Source organism: Balaenoptera musculus, chromosome 6 (assembly GCF_009873245.2).
Source record: "Balaenoptera musculus isolate JJ_BM4_2016_0621 chromosome 6, mBalMus1.pri.v3, whole genome shotgun sequence".
Taxonomy (NCBI): Eukaryota; Metazoa; Chordata; class Mammalia; order Artiodactyla; family Balaenopteridae; genus Balaenoptera; species Balaenoptera musculus.
In genome coordinates, this window is record NC_045790.1 from 95,560,660 (window position 1) to 95,584,955 (window position 24,296).

Below are 24,296 nucleotides of genomic sequence, written 5' to 3' on the forward strand. Positions count from 1 at the left end.
GTTACCACAGAGGCTTAGAGCCAGTCTCTGCTGCTGAACTTTCAGGTATTCAACAGCAACATTAGCTAGATCAACTTTAGTGAGAAGGAGACCATACTGTTGAGTCTTTTATGTAACACTTCCATCTCTGCAGTCATGGTTTCTCAATTCATGAGCTCACTGCACAAGCACTGTGGTGGAAAAACACAGAGCCTGGCTGACATTTGCTAGTACATCCAGTTGCTGAGTGCCTCTTCTGTAGGGGGTTCTTTCTGAGACACAAAAGTCTACAGCTGGTGCACAACCCCATGCACATGCCTCTTGCCCAGACTTCCTTGTCCACAATATCCCAATCTTAATCCTTTCAGGCCTCTTGCCAACCAACCAAGCCACCTGCCACTAGTCAGGAATCCTTGTAGGCCCTTATCTCAGACCACCTGTCACTTCCTGTCAAGTGGATGACCAAATATAGTGCCGCAGACCTTTACTACTGTTGTTCAAAGATGCTTTCCTTTCCAACTAAAAACACTTAGGGATGAAGGTTGAAAACAGGTGAAAATAATTGTTTGTTTAATTACATAAAGAAGGTTGTTTTGGGAATCCCCTGGCAGTCCAATGGTTAGGACACCGAGCTTCTACTACAGGGGACCGGGGGCACAGGTTTGACCCCTGGTCAGGGAGCTAAGATCCCGCAAGCTGTGCAGCGTGGCCAAAAACAAAACAAAACAAAACAAAAACCTAAACAAAAAAAAGAAGGCTGTTTTTAGCATTAATATTTTTATGTTCTTTTTGTCTTCTCAAGGGACCCTCCCTCAAGAGCGATACATTCTTTGGCAACAGTTGGGGTAATTAAAAAAAAAGTGAAGTTCTTAAAAATTTAATTACTCCTCCTCCTACTTCTACTATAAGCTCGTGTTCGAAATCCTAACATTGGCCAAAGTACATCATTTCTAATCCCATAGTTCACCCTTGACAGAAGGAAGCCATAAGGCTTTATGGTGTCTTCATTTTATCACCAGAAAATGATAACCATTTTTTCTGGTATGCATTAGTGAAGTGTGGGATGAGTGAGGAGTATACCTTTCTTATGTAAACCTGGAGAAGAGTTGTTGTGAATACAGCTTTGCTTTCAGATAATAAACTTTAGGAAAGAGAATATGGAAATTTATTATCTCCAAACCATACCTACATGTATTTCCATGTACCTCCAGGAATTCCTGTTTGAAAATCATTGCCCTGGTCTAATTTTACATGCATGTTCTAATTTATAGACAATCATAGCCAGGATTTTTTACCTCAATATCTGCCCCACCTCTTATCCTAAAACTCAGAATGGCTTCATCTGTTTGCTTTCTGCTTCGATTATGATTCATATTTGTCCTCCAGTTTCATGTACTGTTGTGGGTTGAATTGTGGCCCCCCAAAATATATGTCTATGTTCAAACCCCTGAAACCTGTGAATATTACTTTATTTGGAAAAAAGGTCTTTGCAGATACAAATTAGGGTCTTGGGGAGAAATCACCCTGGACTACCCAGGTGGGCCCTAAATCCAAATGCCCTGATAAGAGACAGAAGAGGAGAAGACAAACACAGAAGAGAAGGTCACATGAAGATAGAGGCAGAGATTGGAGTGATGCAGCCAAAAGGAATGCTGACAGCCACCAGAAGTTGGAAAGGTGAGGAAGGATTCTCCTGTAGAGGCTCCAAAAGGAATGTGGCCCTGCCGACATCTTGATTTAAGACTTCTGGCCTGCAGAACTGAGAGACAATAAATTTCTGTTGTTTTAAGCCACGCAGTTTCTGGTAATTTGTTACATCAGTCCTAGAAAATGAAAATGCATATCTTTGGCTTCTTATGTCCGTATTCTGCCCAATAATGGGCTCTACCCTATGGCATAGGCCCTTGTGTATGGTGTCATCGCAAAATTCATACAAGCTTTGTCATCAGAGCCCTACAGATTTATTTTTGTCTACCTTTTTATTGTGAGTTTTTGCATAATTTTAGATGTATTTGTTTTGTAATCCTGCTCCTGCCCTTAAAAGCTGGGTAACCATGGATGAGTTAGATAACCTTAGCACCTTAATTTCTATACTATTTAATCTAGCAACCAACAAATGTTAGTTTTCCTTCCTGTAAATCTAATCTAAAAGCTGTAACTTTTAAAAGGAATCTTCACTGAGAAAATGGTTATACCCAATCTTACTTGTTCCTTTGTTTTAGGTTTATTCCTTTTCTATCGTTTTTGCAGCAATTTGAAGAGAGCCATGCCATTATAATTCTATCAGTAGTTATAATAAAACTTTTCCAAAACTCTAAAATTTGCGTTTATCCAATAGTGGTTATGATCTTGGATGGCCTCGGACTGCAGCCGCTTGAAGCAGGGCTTCAGTTCCTGGCTAGAGATTGAGGTCGGGCAGCGGCACTGAGAGCACTGAATCCTAGCCACTAGACCAGTGGCCAGTGACAAGGCCCTGGCCCTTCAGCTCTGCAGAATAGAATTCCCACAAAGACGGAAAGCAATGAAAGAAGTAAAGGGTTATCAGGAGGAAAAGGAGTACAGGTGGACAGACACACGGGTGGGCTTAGAGAAAGAGTCGCACCCTTGTGATAGTTTGAATCACTTTTATGGGGCATTTCTTCCTGGTTTCCTTTGGCCAATCATCTTGCTTTGCCTGGTCTGAGTCCATATTTGGTATATCTCAGGGTCCTCCCACGTGTGCACACACATCTCTTAGCCAAGATGGATTCTAGCAAAGAGGCCTATGGGTAGGTTGACATCACCTACTATGCTATGGCACCCGCCCCCCTTTTTGACCTTCAAGGAGTCTTTCTGCTCGTGTAGTCAGGAAGGTCTACTTGACCTTGAGAATGAGAAATATTTGGTCTTTTATCTGGGCAGGGCTTAGCTTCTCCTCCCTCCTGCTATTTTGGAGTATCTGTCCATGGGGGGGCGAACTCCACGCTGCTCAGCCTGGGGTCCATCTATCTCCTGCCTCAGTTTTGGAAGGATCTGAAGAAAACCTCAGATTTGTGTGCCCAGTTCCTGTCTTCTGGAAAACTACCACAAAACGGCATTCAATTATTCCCTTCTGGAATTTAATTTTGTGTATGTTATGAGGTATTTTTCCAAATAAATAGCCAGTTATCCCAATGTCACTTATTGAATAGTCCATTCTTTCTCTGTTTTGAGATATTATTTTTATCATATATTAAAGTATCATATATAAATATTTCTCTTTGTTTTCTATTCTATAGATAACAATTGTTTCATCTGTGGTATACCAACTATTTTTTTTCCTACAGACTACCATTTGAATAACTTGGGGGGCAAGCCCTATTTTGTTGCTTTTAATTTTTAACAGTCGTTTAGTTGTTCTAATATACTTATTTTTAGTGTGTTAAGTTTCATTTTTAAATCCCATTGAGTGACAAGGATGCCAAGACAATTAAATGTGGGAAAGAACAGTCTTTTCAACAAAGGTGCTGAGAATACTGAATATTCACATGCGAAAGAATGATGTTGGACCCATACTTCACACCATATATTAAAAAGTTACCTCAAAATGGATGGATCATAGACCTAAAAGAGCTAAAACTGTAAAACTCTTAGAAGAAAATATGTAAATCTTCACAACCTTGGGTTATAACAAGAGGACAAACAATAAAAGAAAAATAGGTAAACTGGACTACATCAAAACTGAAACTTGGGGCTTCCCTGGTGGCGCAGTGGTTGAGAATCTGCCTGTCAATGCAGGGGACACGGGTTCGAGCCCTGGTCTGGGAAGATCCCACATGCCGCGGAGCAACTAGGCCCGTGAGCCACAATTACTGAGCCTGCGCGTCTGGAGCCTGTGCTCCGCAACAAGAGAGGCCGCGATAGTGAGAGGCCCGCGCACCGCGATGAAGAGTGGTCCCCGCTTGCCACAACTAGAGAAAGCCCTCTCACAGAAACGAAGACCCGACACAGCCAAAAATAAATAAATTAATTTAAAAAAAAAAAACTGAAACTTTTTGTGCTTCAAAGAACATCATCAAGAAGTGAAAAGACAATCAACAGAATGGGAGAAAATATTTGCAAATTAGATATATAAGGGTCCAGTACCCAGAATATATAAAGAACTCTTACAATTCAACAATAAAAAGATAAATAACCTAATTTAAAATGCGTGAAGAATCCAAATAGACATTTCCCCAAAGAAAATATACATATATATTTATGTATATGTATATAAATATATATATATAGTTAGGTATATGTATATATATCTATCTCACAGAAAAAAACAAGTATTGACAATGACGGGGGAAAATAAGGACCCTCATATGTTGCTGATGGGACTGAAAACTGGTACAGCTGCTGTAGAAAATAGTCTGGCATTTCCTCAAAAGTTTAAACACAGAGTTAACATAAGACTCAACAATTTCACTTCGTGGTATATATGTGCAAGAGAACTGAAAACATGACATTACACAAATTTATATGTGGAAGTTCGTAGCAGCATTATTCACAATAACAAAAAAGTGGAAACCACCCAAATGTCCATCAGCTGATGAACAGATAACAAAATGTGCTCTACCCATACAATGAAATGTTATTTAGCCATAATGAGAAATGAAGTAGTGATGTGTGCCACAACATGGACAAACCTTGAAAACATAATGCTAAGTGAAAGCCAGCCACAAAAGACCACATATTCTGTGATTTTATTGAAATAAAAAAAGCCAGAAGAGACAAATCCTCAGAAAAAGAAAGTAGATGAGTAGTTCCAGGAGCTGGAGGGAGAAGAGCAATGGAGAGTCACTGCTAATAGGTATGGGTTTCTTTTTGGGGTAATGAAAATATTCTGAAATTAGATAGTGGTGGCAGTCACCCAACTCTGTGAATATGCTAATATCTGAATTGTACTTTGAAAAGTTGGATTATGTGGTATGAGAACTGTATCTCAATAAAGCTGTTATTTTTTAAAACTCTATTGAGATTTTGATTTAGGCTTGCAAATCAAAGATAAATTTAAAACAAATTGACATCTTTATACAATTTTTCTAATCGTGCCTCTTCATTTATTATACTATTCTATGTTCTTTAGAAACAAATTTATCCTATAATCTCTTGGAATTTTTTTTTTATTCCTGGCATTTTTAGATTTTTTTGGTCAATACTGTGACTGTCACTTTTTTCCATTACATTTTTTATTTCTTTTATTTAAGAAAGCTTTTTATTTGGGCATTGTTGATAGTATATATGTGCCCTACTCGCTGGATTTTCTAGAAACCAAATATATCATCTCATGGTGTCAGGAATTTTTCTCTTCCTTTTAAATATTACTGGCTCAGAATTTTTTCTCTTATTGAATTACCTGAAACCTGTAGAACATTGCTAAGAGTGCTGACATTAAGCATCACTTGTCTCGTTCCTGCTTCTGATAAGAACATTCTAGTTATATGCAGTGTTTGGTAGGTTTCTGGTAAACATCTCTTATCAATTTAAGGAAGTTTCCTTCTATTCCAAACTTTAAAACAATGCCAATGACTGTAGAATATTGCCAAATCCTTTTACTGCATCTAGTATAATACAGTCTTTCTTTATTAATGTACATTTCTCCTTTTGAACTAGTCTGGAAGTGCTATGACAAATATCAGTATTAATTTTACTAAACTGCTAGATTTGACTTGTTAATGATTGAATTAAAAAATTTAACTTCCCTTTTATCTGTATTTATATTCCTTTCCTTACTCCTAGATATAGTGTTTTCTCCTTTTTTTCCCATTATCCTACTTGCTAGAATTTATATATTGACTTATCAAATGTACTTTTTGTACTTAGTTTATTAATGTATTCTTTTATCCTTATTAATGCATTCCTTTTTTTTTTTCCTTTGGGCTTATATTATTATTTGGTTTCCTATCTTTTAAAATTGAATACTTAATTTATGTTCCAGTTTTATTATTTTCTAATAATTGCATTTTTTCTGTTTGGATTTATTCTTTAACACAAAAATTACTTAGAAAACTACTTTTAATTTCTAAATAGTTTTGTGGTGCTATTTTCAGTTGTTCTTTTCTTTTATCTCACTGTGGTAAAAATATATAAATAAACAGGGAAGGTTTGAATATTTCCCTCAGGGAGAATTTGTTGAAATTTTCTTTGTAGCCATATATATAGTCCATTAAAAAAAAATATTCTGGGACTTTCCTGGTGGTGCAGTGGTTAAGAATCTGCCTGCCAATGCAGGGAACATGGGTTCGAGCCCTGGTCCGGGAAGATCCCACATGCCGCGGAGCAACTAAGCCCACGAGCCACAATTACTGAGCTGGCATCCACACTACTGAAGCCCACGCGCCTACAGCCAGTGCTCCGCAACAAGAGAAGCCACCACAATGAGAAGCCCATGCACCACAATGAAGAGTAGCCCCTGCTCGCCGCAACTAGAGAAAGCCTGCAAGCAGCAACAAAGACCCAACGCAGCCAAAAATATAAATTAAAAAAAAAATTTTTTTTAATTCCATGAATACTGGAAAATAATGCATCTTATCTCTGTGGGGGAAAGCATTCTTGTCTATGGCTTAATTAAACTTGTCAAAATTTAAAATTCAAACCCTCTATAAAGGTGTTACTTTAACATTTAAAAATAAGATAAGAACTACTGAAAAGATTATATATAAACAATTTTTATCATCCATCTAAAACTTCTGTGTATCTGAAAAGGCTTTAATTATAAGCAAATATATACATTGGTAATAAATTATCTCTAAAATTAATTTCCTAAATGTCTTTAAAAGACAAACTTCAGTTTTAGAGATGACTGTTTCCATTATAAGTTTTTATATCAATGATAACACATTTTTCAGATGAATTACAAGAACAGTGTTTCTTCTCAGTACGAACACTATAATATTGAGTAAATGAGTATTTTACCTCAAGTTTTTCTTGCATAACAATCTTAAGAGTTTTTTACTACTGTGAGTGCTCAGGGGTAAGGGATGACCTATGGCTGCAGGCTCTCCCCCATTCATTACCCTGATAAGGTTTCTCCACTGTGTGTGTTCGCTTATGTTTAGTAAGGGCTGAGCTTAAGCTGAAGGATTTTCCACATTCATTACACTGGTAGGGTTTTGCTTCTGTATGAGTTCTCTGATGTCGAATTAATGATGTTCTATAGCAAAACAGTTTTTGACATTCATTACATTGATAGGGTTTCACACCAGAATGTATTTTTAGATGTTCAGTAAGGTGTGTACTTCGGCTGAAAGTTTTTCCACATTCCTTACAAACATAAGGTTTCTCTCCAGTGTGAGTTCTCTGGTGTTCAGTAAGATGTGCACTCCGATTAAAGGCCTTTCCACATTCATTACACTCATAGGGTTTCTCTCCAGTATGAATTCTCTGATGTTGAATGAAGGCTGGGGTATGGCTGAAGGCTTTTCCACATTCATTACATTTGTAGGGTTTTTCTCCTGTGTGAGTTCTCTGATGTCGGATTAGTGATGAGCTGTGGCAAAAAACTTTCCTACATTCCTTACACTGGTAGGATTTCTCCCCAGAATGAATGCCTTGATGTTCTATAAGATGTGTGCTCCGGCTGAAGGTTTTCCCACATTCAACACATGCATATGGTTTCTTTCCAGTGTGAATTCTGTGATGCTGAATAAGGGCTGAAATATGGCTGAAAGCCTTCCCACATTCATTACAAGGATAGGGTTTTTCTCCAGTATGTATTCTCTCATGATTTCTAAGGGATGACCTGTGACTAAAGGCTTTTTCACATTCATTACACTCATAAGGTTTTTCCCCAGTATGGACTCTTTGATGTTGAATAAGGTTAGTGCTCTGACTAAAAGCTCTTCCACATTCATTACATTCATAAGGTTTCTCTCCAGTATGAATTCTCTGATGTTGAATGAAGGCTGGGTTATGGCTGAAGGCTTTTCCACATTCATTACATTTGTACAGTTTTTCTCCTGTGTGAGTTCTCTGATGTCGGATTAGTGATGAGCTGTGGCAAAAAACTTTCTTACATTCCTTACACTGGTAGGATTTCTCCCCAGAATGAATGCCTTGATGTTCTATAAGATGTGTGCTCCGGTTGAAGGTTTTCCCACATTCAACACATGCATATGGTTTCTTTCCAGTGTGAATTCTGTGATGTTGACTAAGGGCTGAAATATGGCTGAAAACTTTTCCACATTCATTACAAGGATAGGGTTTTTCTCCAGTATGTATTCTCTCATGATTTCTAAGGGATGACCTATGACTAAAGGCTTTTTCACATTCATTACACTTATAAGGTTTCTCCCCAGTATGGACTCTTTGATGTTGAATAAGGTTAGTGCTCTGACTAAAAGCTTTTCCACATTCATTACATTCATAAGGTTTCTCTCCAGTATGTATTCTTTGATGTTGAATAAGACTAGTGTTTCGGCTAAAGGATTTACCACATAGTTTACATTTACGTTTCTCTCTCATACAAATTTTCTCAGATTCCATTAGTACTGAATTATGGGTTTACATTTAAATTGTTTCCAGAATAAGTAAGGTTGGAGGTACAAATGCATCCTTTCTTATATTTAAAATTATTTCTCATTTATAAGTTGCCTTTAAAAAAATCTATTGAAGCAGAATTATGTTTTAAGCTCCATTTGTGTCATAATTATGAGGTCTTTATCTTCTAGAAACTCTCAGTTGTTTAAAAGATTTGAGCTGAGATTTAATATTTCCCTCAAACTGTTATATTCATGATCTTCCTCTTGAATTATTTTTCCTTATAATTTAATTTTATTTGTGTTTCTCAAATTGGTTATTGAATTCCAATTCTTCTAATGTGTAGAACCATCATTTGAAAAATATTCTAACATCATGCCATGACACTATTTGTTTTTCAGAAGCTTTCTGCTTTGGAATTAATGCTCTGACTTTGGATATAATATTCAGGATTAAGCAGAAGACAATATTTCTTCCCTCTGGAATATAAAGGGGAAAACAAAGCTCACTCATCAGTTACAGAAAAATATATAATCAAAATAAACCACTGCTGATAAAACAAAAGATTATACAGTATCAGTTCCGATTAATATGGAAGTTAAAAGAAGGAAAGGATTAATATAGATAAGTGTGGTAAAAGAAATGATAGCACTGAGACAAAATTCATAGTATAATTAAAAATAAAGATATAAAAAGTACATGACATGACAAAGAGTCAATGATACTAGTTCAAATATATGTCTTTGGAAAGCAGAGGAAAAAATAAGAAAGGAAAAATGAAATGGGATCATATAATAAATTCTGACAAACAGAAATGTTATGTAGTAGGAGAGAGAAAAATTGAAGTTTTCTGTCATAGTAGCAACACGATAAATGTGTGATGTTTTAGATGAAGTGCTTGTTAATTTCATCTCAAATGGGTAATGGGGTCTTCCCTGGTGGCGCAGTGGTTAAGAATCCACCTGCTTATGCAGGGGACATGGGTTCGATCTCTGGTCCGGGAAGATCCCACGTGCCACAGACCAACTAAGCCTGTGTGTCACAACTTCTGAGCCTGTGTGCCACAACTACTGAAGTCCATGCATCTAAAGCCCGTGCTCTGCAACAAGAGAAGCCACTGCAATGAGAAGCCCATGCACCACAACAAAGAGTAGTCCCCGCTCGCCGCAACTAGAGAAAGACCACACACAACAACGAAGACCCAACGTGGTCAAAAATAAATTAATTAATTAAAAAACAAATAAATAAATAAAATGGATAATAGAATAAGGCTATCAAATTCAGCAAGAAAGTATAATATAAATGACATGGGCCTGGATTAGGATAATACAAAAGAATTTACTATAGGAGTAAATCTAAAACATAAAAAGGAAGAAACAAAAATATACTAACATTGATTATGAGGAATTTTTACAGAATGAGATTCATAAAGATACTTGGTTTCTAGCCAAGAAAGCTGGAAGTAATAGTGGTACTAATAGAGGAACTAATAGTAGCAATAATAGTGGTACAAATTATAGAAATACTGAAGAAGGAAAAAGAGGCTACTTAGAGAAATTTGGTGATTTCACTTTTTACCATATTGAGTTTAAAGTGATTTAAAGTGAAGTGGCACATTCAAGTAGCAATATACTCTAGGCAGGGAAACTATGGGGAATTCAAATGAGATATGTGAGCTGAAAAAATATATCAGGGAATTAATGACATGGAAGGACTATTTTTGAGGATATCAGAATGCATGATTCTTTGGGATAAAAAATAAACAAGTAAAATATAAACCTTAAAAGACATGCATTTGTGTTAGGGAGGAAGTGAAACTAATGAAAAAGCACTTGGAAAGAGATTAAAACAGAAAATAATCTAGTGTTGTCACACAAGCAAAGACAAAATAACAAATGCAGCTGAAAAGTTTGAATATGGAAAGGACTAAGAACAGATTTCTACCAAGAAAGAATTCAGGATTCAGGGGTCTCTTCAAAATAATTTTAGTAGAAAAATAGATGATAAGAGTCTAACTTCAAAGATTAAAGTTGAATAGAATTGAGGCTGTTAGGTACGAGTATGAAAAGTTTGATAATGAAAGCAGAGAATAAAATTAAAAGGTGAATAAAATTAAAAGGTAAATAAAAGAGCATCGTTACAGAAGATGTTCTTGCAAAAGTAAGAAAAACTTTTTTTTAAATAGATTTATTTATTTAATTTATTTATTTTTGGCTGTGTTGGGTCTTTGTTGCTGCGTGCGGGCTTTCTCTAGTTGCGGTGAGCGGGGGCTACTCTTCGTTGTGGTGCGCGGGCTACTCATTGCGGTGGCTTCTCTTGCTGTGAAGCACGGGCTCTAGGCGTGTGGGCTTCAGTAGTTGTAGCACACGGGCTCAGAAGTTGTGGCTCACGGGCTCTAGAGCACAGGCTCAGTAGTTGCGGCGCATGGGCTTAGTTGCTCCGTGGCATGTGGGATCTTCCTGGACCAGGGATCGAACCCGTGTCCCCTGCATTGGCAAGCGGATTCTCAACCACTGCGCCAGCAGGGAAGCCCAGAAAAACTTTTGATGTCTAAAATTCGAAGAGGGAGACACTGAATTATGAAATAATCATTAAATCAAGGTCCTAAAACAAGTAGAAAATAATGGAGTCTGGGGTACAAATAGAGAGATTCATTAATAAATGAAAGAGGGTCATCCCTTCTGCTGAGATCACAAAGATATGTGAGAAGATGGATAAAGATATGTAGAAATGAAGTTGAATGCTGCTCCCACTAGGTGAACTCTGTTTTATACACAGATAAGAGGGGGCTCTGCACAGTGGACACTAACGAGCATTTCCAAATCTACCACCTAGTACCAATATCGTTGGTACCACCACCACAATGGACAGATGAACTATTATTTACAAGGATTTCTCGCAACTTGCTTGTTAGTTATCTGATTCTTTCTTGGCTAAGTATCTTGTGACATTTCTCTGTTTTTTCCTCTGTTATCTATTAATATGGTTCTTCCTACTTAGAAGATAATACCTGATTTGAAAAGCTGATGCTCAGAATCTTGGTGAAGGATATGGGCTTGGGTGTTTATGATGGATCTCAAAATTGTGTCCTAAGTTATCTTCAGGAACTATGAAATATAGGAATGTTGATGCTGCTAAGGCAACATAATAAAGTTATCTACGTACAGTGTTTTGAAGAAAAGAGCAATCACCTGTTTAATAATAAAAGAAATATCTTGTCTCATGCACAAATAAAATTTTAAGATCTCTGGTCCCTAAACTCAAAGCCCAGCTCAGATAAACACTTGTAAATCCCATAATCCCACACATTTTGACGTTTGAGGAAAAAGTCATGGCAGTCTCTAGTAATTACAAAGCTATACTTAACCCATGAGACAAGGCTCCTGCAGTTGTTATCACTTATAGTATCTGACAATGGTTTGATTCTTTTCATTACCACAAGGTAAAGTCCACTGGCACCCTTCAATGCCACTGGTTCCCAGAACAGCAAACAAACACCTTCTAAGGGATCATTCGTGCAACTACTTACGAAAGGAAGAGCAAAGCTAACAACTCAAAATGACAAAGTAGAGGGCTAGGAAGTTGTTCAAATAGAGTTCAGGGTTCTAAAGTTCTAAATTCAAGAGTGGCCAAAAGTACTTATTTGGTGCCTACTATGTATCTGTTGAGAGTATACAGAAGCAATTCTGAAGTTTCCCTAAAAAAACACTGAAAATAAGAAATTATCTATCTATCTATCTATCTATCTATCTATCTATCTATCTATCTATCTATCAACTATAAAAGATCAATCAAAAGTAAAGTGATGGTAACAGAACATAGAAAAAAGAGGTGTTAGAGATACAAAAAACGGTAGACTCCTTCTATTCACACAAAACCTGGAAGAAAAGAGACTAGCACCAAATACTAGCTAGATCTGTTTATCTCAGTAAGCAGGTAGAGTTTATTGTGGGGCTAGAACTAATATGATAACCTTATCTAAGAGCTTTACATATTTGCATCACACCATTAACTCCCTTTGGTATAACTGCACACTTGCCAAGCAAAATTAGGATTAGAATTTTGTTTCCTTTTTTTTTCTTTCTTGCCAGACAACATAAAAATATGAATTCCTTGGTAGTTCTGGATCTCAATGTAATATAAATCCACTTTCCATTTAACTCATCAGTCACTTATAAACTTACATGGTTAAATCTATCTCTACACTAACTTCAAGTTTCTGAAACTGCAAATATGAGGATCAGACCATAGATGATAAGGAATTCACCAAGATAAGTGCCACAGTGAGATACCTCAGATGTCAAACAGCTAATCAACTTACCCAGAAAACGCTGATATCACTGTCTGTCATATTTCATACTGCAATATAACTTCCCTTGTGCTACCCTCTTTAGGTAATAGGACAGATAAAACAGATACAAGATTTGATATTAAAAGATATGTTCTCTATTTGGAAAGAAAAGTTTAATGGAGACTTGGGAGGAGCTTGAAAACAAAATAGGCAAAAGAAAGCTCTAGAGGAGTAATAAACTGATGCTGAGGATATACAGCCACTTTTCACCTAGAGGACCTAAATTCTTACCAATTCCGGCTGAGAATCCAAGATTGATGCCTCACAGAAGGCCACTCAAGAAGGGCAAAGGAACCAGTATAGATTTTGGTATTTACAACTGGCTAAAGTAACGTTAGGGATGGAAGGGGCCTCAAACACATGACGAAATTCTTCTTCTTCTTCTTTTTTTTTTTTGCCACAGCATGTGGCATGCGAGATCTTAATTCCCCGACCAGGGATCAAACCCACGCCCCCTTCAGTGGAAGCACAGAGTCTTAACTACTGGACCGCCAGGGAAGTCCCGACATGACCAGATTCTTCCCAAAGAATCTGAATTTTTAAGCTGTATGGGTTGGGGCTCTGGAGAGCTAGGCTGAAAACCTCTGAATGTCAGAAGTAAATCTCCCACAATTTTTCAGGACTGAGGAGACAAAGAGCTGCCACATTTTCAATTGAGTGCCCAGGAGGGCCACATCCTAGGAAAAGAAGCAACCAAGAGGTAAAATAAATCTTATCAAAACAAGCACTAACTCAGCTTGGCTGAGATGATCCTGTCTACTTTAAAGAGAAAAAAAGAGAACTCTTCCTGGTGAAAGATGATATCAGCTTGAACCTCTATGGTACTTTTATCATGACAACAAGAACATAGTCAAAACTTAGTAAACAGGGCTTCCCTGGTGGCACAGTGGTTAAGAATCTGCCTGCCAATGCAAGGGAGACGGGTTCGAGCTCTGGCCCAGGAAGATCCCACATGCCGCGGAGCAACTAAGCCCGTGAGCCACAACTACTGAGCTGGCACTCCACCACTACTGAAGCCCACATGTCTAGAGCCCACGCTCTGCAACAAGAGAAGCCACCACAGTGAGAAGCCCGCACATCACAACGAAGAGTAGCCCCCACTTGCCGCAACTAGAAAAAGCCCGTGCATAGCAATGAAGACCCAACACAGCCAAAAATTAATTAATTAATTAATTAATTTTTATAAAAAGAAAAGGAAACAAAGGTGGATCTATTAAAAAAAACAACAACACTTAGTAAACATACAAAGTGTTAGTACCACTGACCAATATCAAGAGAAAACAAAATAGAAGGATATACAAAGTAGAAAAAAGAATGAAAAAGTTTAACAGCAATTTGGAATCAACCCAAAGGAATCAAATAAGCATTTAGAACAGAATACCTGAAATTAAGAACTCAACTGGATGGGTAAAACAACAGATTGGGCTAAGGGAAAGATCAATAAAATAAGCAAATTGAAGAACAGAAGTTTAAAAAAAAGACTAATGATAATTTTAAAAAGGATTAGAAAATATCATAGCCAAGAGGAGTCTAAAAAGACATGATGACTAAATATAACATGGTATCTTGGACAGGATCTTAGAACTGAAAAAAGACATTAGGTTAAAAACTGAGTTAATTTGAATAAAGTGCAGACTTTAGTTAATAATAATGTATCAACCTTCATTCATTAATTGTGACAATGTAACAAACTAATGTAAGATGTTAATTGGGAAAACTGGCTGTGAAATATAGGGAACACTCTGTACTATCTTTGCAACCTTTTTGTAAAAACTATTGTAAAGTAAAAAGTTTATCAAAGAAAACAAAAAGTTATCCCATTGTATTTCAGTTAATCTCCTGTTTCACCACAACAATTTTCCTATAACTTATGTTTCTCTTTTGACCATTATTTAGTCTTATTTTGTTTTATTTCCTGATGATGCAGTTTACATAGTTCTTTTCATATATCTTTTCATATAAGCTTATCTCTTTAAAAAAAAAGGATTAGAGAGAATTCCCTAGCAGTCTAGTGATGAGGACTCCAGCTTTCACTCATGGGGCCCAGGTTTGATCCCTGGTAGGGGAACTAAGATCTCACAGGCACCAATAAAAAAAAGGATTGGAGCATAAGGGACCTATGAGATTTACTCAAGAGGTTTAACATGTGTATAACAGGAGTCTCAAAACAAGAGGAGAGAATAGAAATAACACAATAACTGAAGGAATAGGACGGAAGATATTCCCAACTGATGAGTTATAGATTCAAGAAGTCCCAAACCATAAGGAAGCTAAATTTAAAGAAAAGCACACCCAAGGATATCATAGCCAAATTCTAAGATCAGAGGCAGAGAACAATCTTAAAAGCAGTTTAAGAAACAGGCACAGTAACTTCAAATAGGCAACACTGCTGACTCTCAACAGTTGAAGAGAATCAACTGAAAAATCCATGTTTTGGGGTGAGAAGCACTCAATAATTTAAAGATGCCAGTTCTCTCCTGTTATGAGTTAAATGTGTCCCCCACTCCAAAAAATTATATATATACACACACACATATATATGTATATACACACACACATACATATATATATCTCCTTACCCCTAGTACCTCAGAATGTGACCTTATTTAGAAATGGGGTCACTGCAGATATAAGTTAAGATGAAGTCACACTGTAGTAGGGTAGTCCCCAATCTAATATGACTGGTGTCCTTATAAGAAGATGATCATGCAAAAACACAGAGACACACAGGGAGACTACCATGTGATGATAAAATTACGCTGCTGTAAGCCAAGTAATGCCAAAGACTGCCTGCAAACCGCCAGAAGCTAGGAAGGATTCCCCTACAGGTTACAGAGGCAGCATGGCCTTGCCAACACCTTGATTTCAGACTTCTAGTCCCCAGAACTGTGAGACAATACATTTCCATTGTTTTAAGCCACCCAGTTTGTGGTACTTTGTTACAGCAGCCCTATGAAACTAATACGCCCCCAACTTAATATATATAACACATATTTTTGAAAAAGAAAAAATATGCGTATGAGGGGAGATTTATCCATACTAGGTAACAAAACATACAGCTACGTTAATTAAAATATTGTATGAGTGAATCAAGGATAGACTGAAGGAATAATAAAACAGAACAGACTCTAGAAATAGGCCCATTATTTATAGGGACTTAATATATGCTAAACAGGGCATTTTGAATATTTGGGGAAAGATGGAAATTCAACAAATGATTTGGGACAACTGGCTTACCAATCTAGGGAAAAAAATAAACGTACCACTGCTATCTTATAAAAATAAACTATAATTGCAATAGACATTAGGAATAAATCTATAAAACAACCAGAAAAATATCAGAAGAATATTTTTATAATCTTGTATGAGAAGGTCCTTAAAAATATATAAAACCTGGAGGTTATATAGGAAAAAGCTCTCAGATTTGACTACACAAATATACAAGGCAATCAACAAAATTAAAAGAGAAAAGTCATACTGGGCGTAAATATTTACAACTAATAAAACAGAAGAGATCATTAGTTATATAGAGTTCCTACAAGTCAGTTAGGAAAACATAATGCAATACAAATATGGGCAAACAATATGAACAGGAAATTTACAAAAGAAACACCAATGACCAACATATAACAAAATTTTCAACCTCACTTTTAATCATGGAAATGCAAAGTAAAATATGTTTCAAACATCAAATTGGCAAAAATGTTAAAAGCATATAATATCCAGTGCTGTTTAAGCATGTGGGGAAATAGGTGCTAAGCCAAAATAGCCTTTGTAAGGGGAGGAGATCTTTCCCGGAAAGGACACTTATTTATATGTATTAAAGTCACATTATAATCATACCAGGTTCATAATAATTTATTCTTATTTAAATTATATATATTAATAATAATTATGTTACCTGCAAAAATTAACTCACAGCACCTTATATTTCCCCAATTACTACAGTCATTATACTTCAATGTTCTACTTCCAATGTCTTGTCTTCCTTCCTTAGACTGTAAGTTTCTTGAGGACAGTTATACTAACTTATATACTCTTTTGTCCTCAGGGTCACACACAGAACCTGGCATATATTACATAACTAATAAGCATTTCTTCAACTAGTGAATGTATAAAGTTTTCTCTTGATTCCCAATCAAGTGGTCTTTGTACTACAGCGTGCTGATAGTTACCTGCTATCTTAAAGAAGTGGGATTCAAGACTATTTTTTTCTATGCCTCAACATTGTATAAAAGTATCCAGACTGCCTCACGATATTGCTATAAAGTTCAGAACTGGGTAGGCTTTAGGATCCTGAAATATCATTTAATCGGTCCCCCTTCCTCTATGTAGACCTATCTCCAGCTAAACCACTATTAGTTACATTTTTCGATTCAAGATTTTTGAATGTCTTCTAACTGCAAAGCAAAGTTAATGTTTCCTGTGGTCAGCTCTTACAGTTCTGGGCGAGGACTATGACCAGTTCTTTGCATTTTTTTTTAATCCCCATGTACTTAGTAGAGTGCCCCTCACACAGTAGCTGTTTTAATGTGTACTCGCTGATGAATAGTCTATAAACTGATATTTACTCCTTTATCAGTTTAGGTTCTGGAAGCCTGCCTATCAGAATTCTAAACTGTATTTCTGCTGTTGTTGCTGAATCTGTGGCTTCTGGATCTGAGTTGCCAGAGAGAACCCATGAATACCCCCCAAAATGTGATTCTAGACCCTGTCTTTCTTACTTTCTGGTATACTGGCGACCTGGCATCTGTTATTAAAAACGCCCTGTGGTTACTATGCTCTCAACTCATAACCACCCCCGCAATCAGTCAGGCAAAGATGGGTGACTGTGCTTGCTAATCCTTGCCAATCCTTCAGACCATCCAACTGTGAATTCTGTGCTTTTTCAAGGCTGACTCTGATGCTGTTAGAGCAGTAAAGACAAGAAGATGAACACAAGGACCAGATGCTAGAGGCTCCTGCTTTCCAAACCTCACAACTGATGTCATAATGTCAGAGTATTTGAGCTAGAAAGAGGCTCAGGAAATATTAAGGTTAATTTCCTTAGTTTCTCCAAGATGTGCAATTCAAGGCAACAGTCACAAGAGACTTGCTTATGTCACACAGTTAGCCACTAGCGGGCTAGGACTACAGACTGTACCCTATTCTTGAGTTCAATATTATTTCTCTCCACTTAAAAATAATCCAGGGCTTCCCTGGTGGCGCAGTGGTTGAGAATCTGCCTGCCAATGCAGGGGACACGGGTTCAAGCCCTAGTCTGGGAAGATCCCACATGCCACGGAGCAACTGGGCCCGTGAGCCACAATTACTGAGCCTGCGCGTCTGGAGCCTGTGCTCCACAACGAGAGGCCGCGATGGTGAGAGACCCGCGCGCCGCGATGAAGAGTGGTCCCCACTTGCCGCAACTAGAGAAAGCCCTCGCACAGAAACGAAGACTCAACACAGTCATAAATAAATAAATAAATAAATAAATAAATAAATGAACGTGAATTTCTTTAAAAAAAAAAAAAAAGCAAACTGGGCTATTCATTTCAGTAACAGTCAAGTGGTCTTAGTTTGCATTCAATTTCCAATCAGTTTCTCAATCTATTTCATCTGAAGTCTTCACATTACCCACTATAAAAAATACCTATAAAAAAAAAAATAATCCAAACACTATTTCTGAAAAGAAAATGAAAAGGATGGCTCAAAGAATAATTTTGAATTATTAACCAAATTCATAGAGGGAAAAAAATGATTTTTAAGTCATTGGTTCAGAATTCTGTAGAGAGATTTTATTAAAAGAACAATGAGCCATTCAAATCATTCTGAGTCTTTAGAAAGACATGAATACATTATAAATTAAATGTTTAGGGATTTCCCTTTATTTACTTTAAATAAATTAAAATTTATTTAATAAATAAATTTATTTATTTATTAAAAATAATAAATGTTTAGCTAATGATTATCATGGTAATGTATTAGCTTTTAATCAAATAGGTAGATAACTATAAACATTAACATTTAAATTTAAACATTTAAACATTTAAAATGGAAAGCCTCGTGGTTGACAAATGCAATTTATTGTCTGTAAAGCAAATTTACATTCACTAATGACACTGGACTATGTATACAATTGAAGTGAGATCAAGATACATTTAAATGATCTAAACCCAGGTTGAACATATACATACCAGAGCTTTGAGAATTGGCTAAGATGTCTTTTCTTAACATTCTAAGTTTGAAGTACACTAAACTGAAAATTAGACAGGATCTTGGAAAGCGGTGAGGAATAGAACAATAGAAAGAGATATTTATGAAAAGGAAGGAAATCCTGTGTGTTTAATTCTCTTCCAATGAGGTTCTAGTTAAACGTTTAATAGAAGCTCCCTTGTAACGGAAGAATGATAAAGGCATAACATATGTGTAAAGATTTCTTCCAGAGCAAATTAGTGTTGATGGATATTAGGTCATTTATAATTTTTAAAAATCAGCACTTCATATTTGAATTTTTCTATTTTTCTGGAAAAATTAATGCTGTCCATATACCCAAATAAACAAAAAATATATATAAATGACAGACCAGGAATTTTGCCCAATGATTACCCTAGGCACTGTCCTGGGTAGGGGAGAGGAAGTGGAATCTAATGCACAAGTAACATTTAATTGGATATAAATTAGAGCACAGACCTTTTCTCTATAGTAACAGAAGGGAGGACAGACTCTACGGAAATGTTTCCAGGAAGGCTGGTGGATGTGGTGGTAACTTTGGAAGTTTTTTTCTGCTGGTTCTCTTCTCTCAGTGAAATAGAAAGCAGGATCATCACTGAGAGTGAAGGTGGGGAAGGGGTTGAAGGTCGGATGTGAGTGAAGTGTCAGATGGTTCCCTTAAACAGCAGGAGAGCGAAGGGAATGAGGAAATCATCTTTCACCTGGATTATTGCCTTAGCTTCCTAACCAGTGTCCCTAGTCTCCTCTTGATCCCCTACAGTCTGTTTTCAACAGAGCATCCAAAATGATTCCTTTAAAATGTAAGTCAAATAGGGGCTTCCCTGGTGGCGCAGTGGTTGAGAGTCTGCCTGCCAATGCAGGGGACACGGGTTCGAGCCCTGGTCCGGGAAGATCCCACATGCCGTGGAGCAACTAAGCCCGTGCGTCACAACTACTGAGCCTGCGCGTCTGGAGCTGTGCTCTGCAACGAGAGGCTGCGACAGTGAGAGGCCCGCGCACCACGATGAAGAGTGGCCCCCGGTTGCCACAACTAGAGAAAGCCCTCGCACAGAAACGAAGAACCAACACAGCCCAAAATAAATAAATAAATAAATAAAATAAAATTTTAAAAAATTGCTTAAAAAAATATGTCAAATAATGTCACTTCTCTCCTCAAAATCCTCCTGTGAAAATTGGTAAATTGTATGTAAATTATACCTCAGTAGAGCTGACGAAACAATAACAACTACAACCACCTCCCTATGGCTTCCCTTCTCACTCAGAGTAAAAGCCAATCTCCTCCAAGTGGCCTGCACAGCCCTGTGTGATCTGGACCCCTCTTACCTCTGTCATCTCAACCTCTACTATGCTATGTCTTCACTCCTCTGTCCACAATGGCCTCTTTGATGCTCTCCACACAGGCTAAGGACATTTGCACCTCAGGGCCTTTGCATTTGCTGTTTCCTCTCTCTGGGAACTTCTCCCCTCCCGGATATCTGCAAGGCTCACATCCTCATTTTCTTCAAGTCTTTATTCAATGTCACACTGTTAGAGAAGCCTTCCCTGACCCCATATATGAAAAAGCAGCTGTCCAGGCCCTCCCTAACATCACTACTATAGTGCAGTTGCCTCCACCAGCCACCATCTGACACACTGTATATTGTTTATTGTCTGTGTGCTCATCCTAGACTGTCAGTTCCATGTAGGCGGGGACTTTGCTTTACTCACTGGAGGTATCACCAGTGCCTCAAACATTACCTGCCTTTTGCCTTTAACTAATATTTACTCAATGAATGAAAAAAAAAATCTTTCCTCCCTCTGGGCACAGAGATATTTCCGGAAAGAAAAAATAAAGCCTAGTTGATTCACTTGTATGTTTTATGTGTACAAATTTGCCAAACAGGCTCAAGAAAATATGCTATCTGGAGTTAAGTGTGAGATGGGAGATTCTGTTGTTTCCTCAGTCTCAATTCTCACAATGCTCTCATAAATGAGCATTTTGCCAGGGTAAGAGTTATCTTAATGTTTAAAGAATATATTTGGGTACATTTATACATACATTACTGCATGGTTATATACACATAACATGTACATATAAATTATAAGCAATATAAGAGAATTTCAAGGGCTATTTAACTACATGTGATTTTTCAAACTGCAGATGTTAACTTTAGAAATTAAACCCAGCAAGGTAAATACAAAAGGCTTGAAAAGTTTTGCTCACCAAAGACATGTAATCAGGGGCCAATGGTCAGGTCCTCCTTCTTAATTCCATCTTATCCAATCAAGTAGAGACTTAAGAAAACAGAGCTGCAAAAGAAAAGGGGCCCTCAGAAATCAGGATTGCTTTATGGAACCCCTATCTAACCACCTGGATGTAACCCAAACCCTCCCTAAAAATAAGGTCAGAATGAGTCTAGGAACAAACTTCTTCCCTGCAGAGTACAAAGGGAAAGGCCACTGACATTGCTGTCTGGGGCTCTGACACCGTCACTATATTCTCAGCATTGTCTAGGGGCATGGCTCCAATCTTGCGATCCAGACACAGGGTTAACTCCAAAGCTCTGGCCCTCTCAAGATGGGTGATATCTGCGACATCAGTCCTCTCCCATTTATTAATAAAAATAGTAACATTTGCAAAGCATTTTAAGTTGTTGAAATCTCATTCACAAATGCCATCTCAATGAACAACAATCAACAGCTCTTCAGTGCGCACAGAAAGTAGGGAATCATTCCCACAGCTCTTTACAGAAGAGGCTTCAGGAATTTACCAAAACAAAACAAACAAAAAACTACCTCTAGGCGAGGTGTATTTCATATAAAAGAGCAGGATGTCCGGAGCCCTAAATTCTAGGGCCACTAAGTTCCTAGATCAGTTTTCCTGAAATTTCCTACCAAAGTCCAGGATGTCCGCCCCTCCCGTCCGGGTATTTATCTGCCCGATCGATTCCATTACTGCCAAAGCCCCCAGCTCTGTCCTCGAGATTTCCCACCCCCCCAGCCCCCCACCCAGAAGTGAGAGCCCAAATTCTTGGCCCTTAAGGCGGGAAGGCACAGCTAGGGCTCTGCCTCCCTCTAACCCAGAGGCAGCCCTAGACCCGCATAACCCCGATTCGGAGTACAGGTCACTACTCCGCACTCGACTCCAACGAAAACCAAACACCAACCCCGATGCCCTAATCTCCGCCTTTCGCCCGCCCCCGCCCCCCAAACCAAGCCCGACCAAAGCATTCTCTCAGGCCCCTCCAGCCCCGCCTCATCCCTGGGGTGGGGACGTTATTCCGAAGTGGAGTCCTCCGTAACTCCCACCCGCGTGCACAAGTCGGGTTAAAAACGAGCTCACCAGCTCCACCGAAAAATAAAGGACTCTGTCGGAACCCGCAAGCCAACAAATGCGCATGCGCCCTCAGACGCCTAGAACTACATTTCCCAGCAGCCTCCGCAAAAGGCAGGGCGTCTGCGCGCAGTGTCGCTTATGGGGCTCGGGAGTTGCCCTTCCACATCCTTGCAAGTTGCGAATGTGCGTTGCTCCTTCGTTATTTAAATGGAAAAAAGGGGGAAAAAAAGCTTTCCCTTTCGCTAAAGAAAAAAAAAAAAAGGAGTCTAAAGGGATGCAAGTTTTTCGTTAACAAACTTTTTCCCTCTTAAACAAAAGTAACGCCTATTCATTATATCAATAGATTATTTATAAATAACCGTTTATTCAACAGGTAGGCAAAAAAGGACAGGAAAAAAAAAAAAAAAACCAAGCCACCCAAACTAGATGGAATTCCATAACAGAGAGATAATCACTATTAACCCTGTGGTGCATATATATCATTCTAAAAATAAATCTCTCTGACAGCCTCATTCTTCCTTATGGAGAGAGAGACAGAGATTGATTACAACCAAGAATGAGGCCATTTGTTTATTTTTGGTTTTATTTCCATTTCTCTAGGAGGTGGCCTAATGAAACTTAAAAGCATTTGCACAGCAAAGGAAACCATAAACAAGACAAAAAGACAACTCTCAGAATGGGAGAAAATATTTGCAAATGAAGCAACTGAAAAAGGATTAATCTCCAAAATTTACAAGTAGCTCATGCAGCTCAATATCAAAAAAAACCCAACCCAATCCAAAAATGGGCAGAAGTCATAAATAGACATTTCTCCAAAGAAGATATACAGATTGCCAACAAACACATGAAAGGATGCTCAGCATCACTAATCATTAGAGAAATGCAAAGCAAAACTACAAGGAGGTATCACCTCACACCAGTCAGAATGGCCATCATCAAAAAATCTACAAACAATAAATGCTGGAGAGGGTGTGGAGAAAAGGGAACCCTCTGGCACTGTTGGTGGGAATGTAAATTGATATAGCTACTATGGAGAACAGTATGGAGGTTCCTTAAAAAACTAAAAATAGAACTACCATATGACCCAGCAGTCCTACTACTAGGCATATTCCCTGAGAAGACCATAATTCAAAAAGAGTCATATACCACAATGTTCACTGCAGCTCTATTTACAATAGCCAGGACATGGAAGGAACCTAAGTGTCCATAGACAGATGAATGGATAAAGAAGATGTGGCACGTATATACAATGGAATATTACTCAGCCATAAAAAGAAATGAAATTGAATTATTTGTAGTGAGGTGGATGGACCTAGAGTTTGTCATACAGAGTGAAGTAAGTCAGAAATAGAAAAACAAATACCATATGCTAACGCATATATGTGGAATCTAAGAAAAAAAAAAAGGTTCTGGTGAACCTAGGGGCAGGACAGGAATAAAGACGCAGAAATAGAGAATGGACTTGAGGACACAGGGAGGAGGAAGGGTAAGCTGGGAGGAAGGGAGAGAGTAGCACTGACATATATACATTATCAAATGTAAAACAGATAGCTAGTGGGAAGCAACTGCATCTCACAGGGAGATCAGCTCGGTGCTTTGTGACCACCTAGAAGGGTAGGAGAGGGAGAGTGGGAGGGAGATGCAAGAGGGAGGGTATAAGGGGATATATGTATACATATAGCTGATTCACTTTGTTATATACCAGAAACTAACACAACATTGTAAAGCAATTATACTCCAATAAAAATGTTTAAAAAAAAAAGAATGAGGGACTTCCCTGGTGGCACAGTGGTTAAGAATCCACCTGCCAACGCAGGGGACACAGGTTAGAGCCCTGGTCTGGGAAGATCCCACATGCCATGGAGCAACTAAGCCCATGTGCCACAACTACTGAGCCTGTGCTCTACAGCCCGTGAGCCACAACTACTGAGTCCACGTGCCACAACTACTGAAGCC

General features: G+C 38.0%; 1 protein-coding gene and 1 long non-coding RNA gene across 2 annotated transcripts in view; both read right to left on the reverse strand.

Annotated features, from left to right (window-relative positions):
* Window positions 1–6,807: 6,807 nt before the first annotated feature.
* LOC118896409 (zinc finger protein 420-like) overlaps window positions 6,808–24,296 on the reverse strand; it is a 39,422-nt gene continuing 21,933 nt past the window's right edge. Inside the window, exon 4 of the mRNA XM_036854176.1 lies at window positions 6,808–8,481. Coding sequence (XP_036710071.1) covers window positions 6,937–8,481 — 1,545 coding nt within the window. The 3' untranslated portion in view covers window positions 6,808–6,936. The remainder of the gene's footprint in view (window positions 8,482–24,296) is intronic.
* Window positions 10,976–22,409, reverse strand: LOC118897205. Its single transcript, XR_005020369.1, has 3 exons — window positions 22,347–22,409; window positions 21,228–21,313; window positions 10,976–11,010 (listed from the first exon to the last, which is right to left on the reverse strand). It is a non-coding gene; the product is annotated as an uncharacterized LOC118897205 (long non-coding RNA).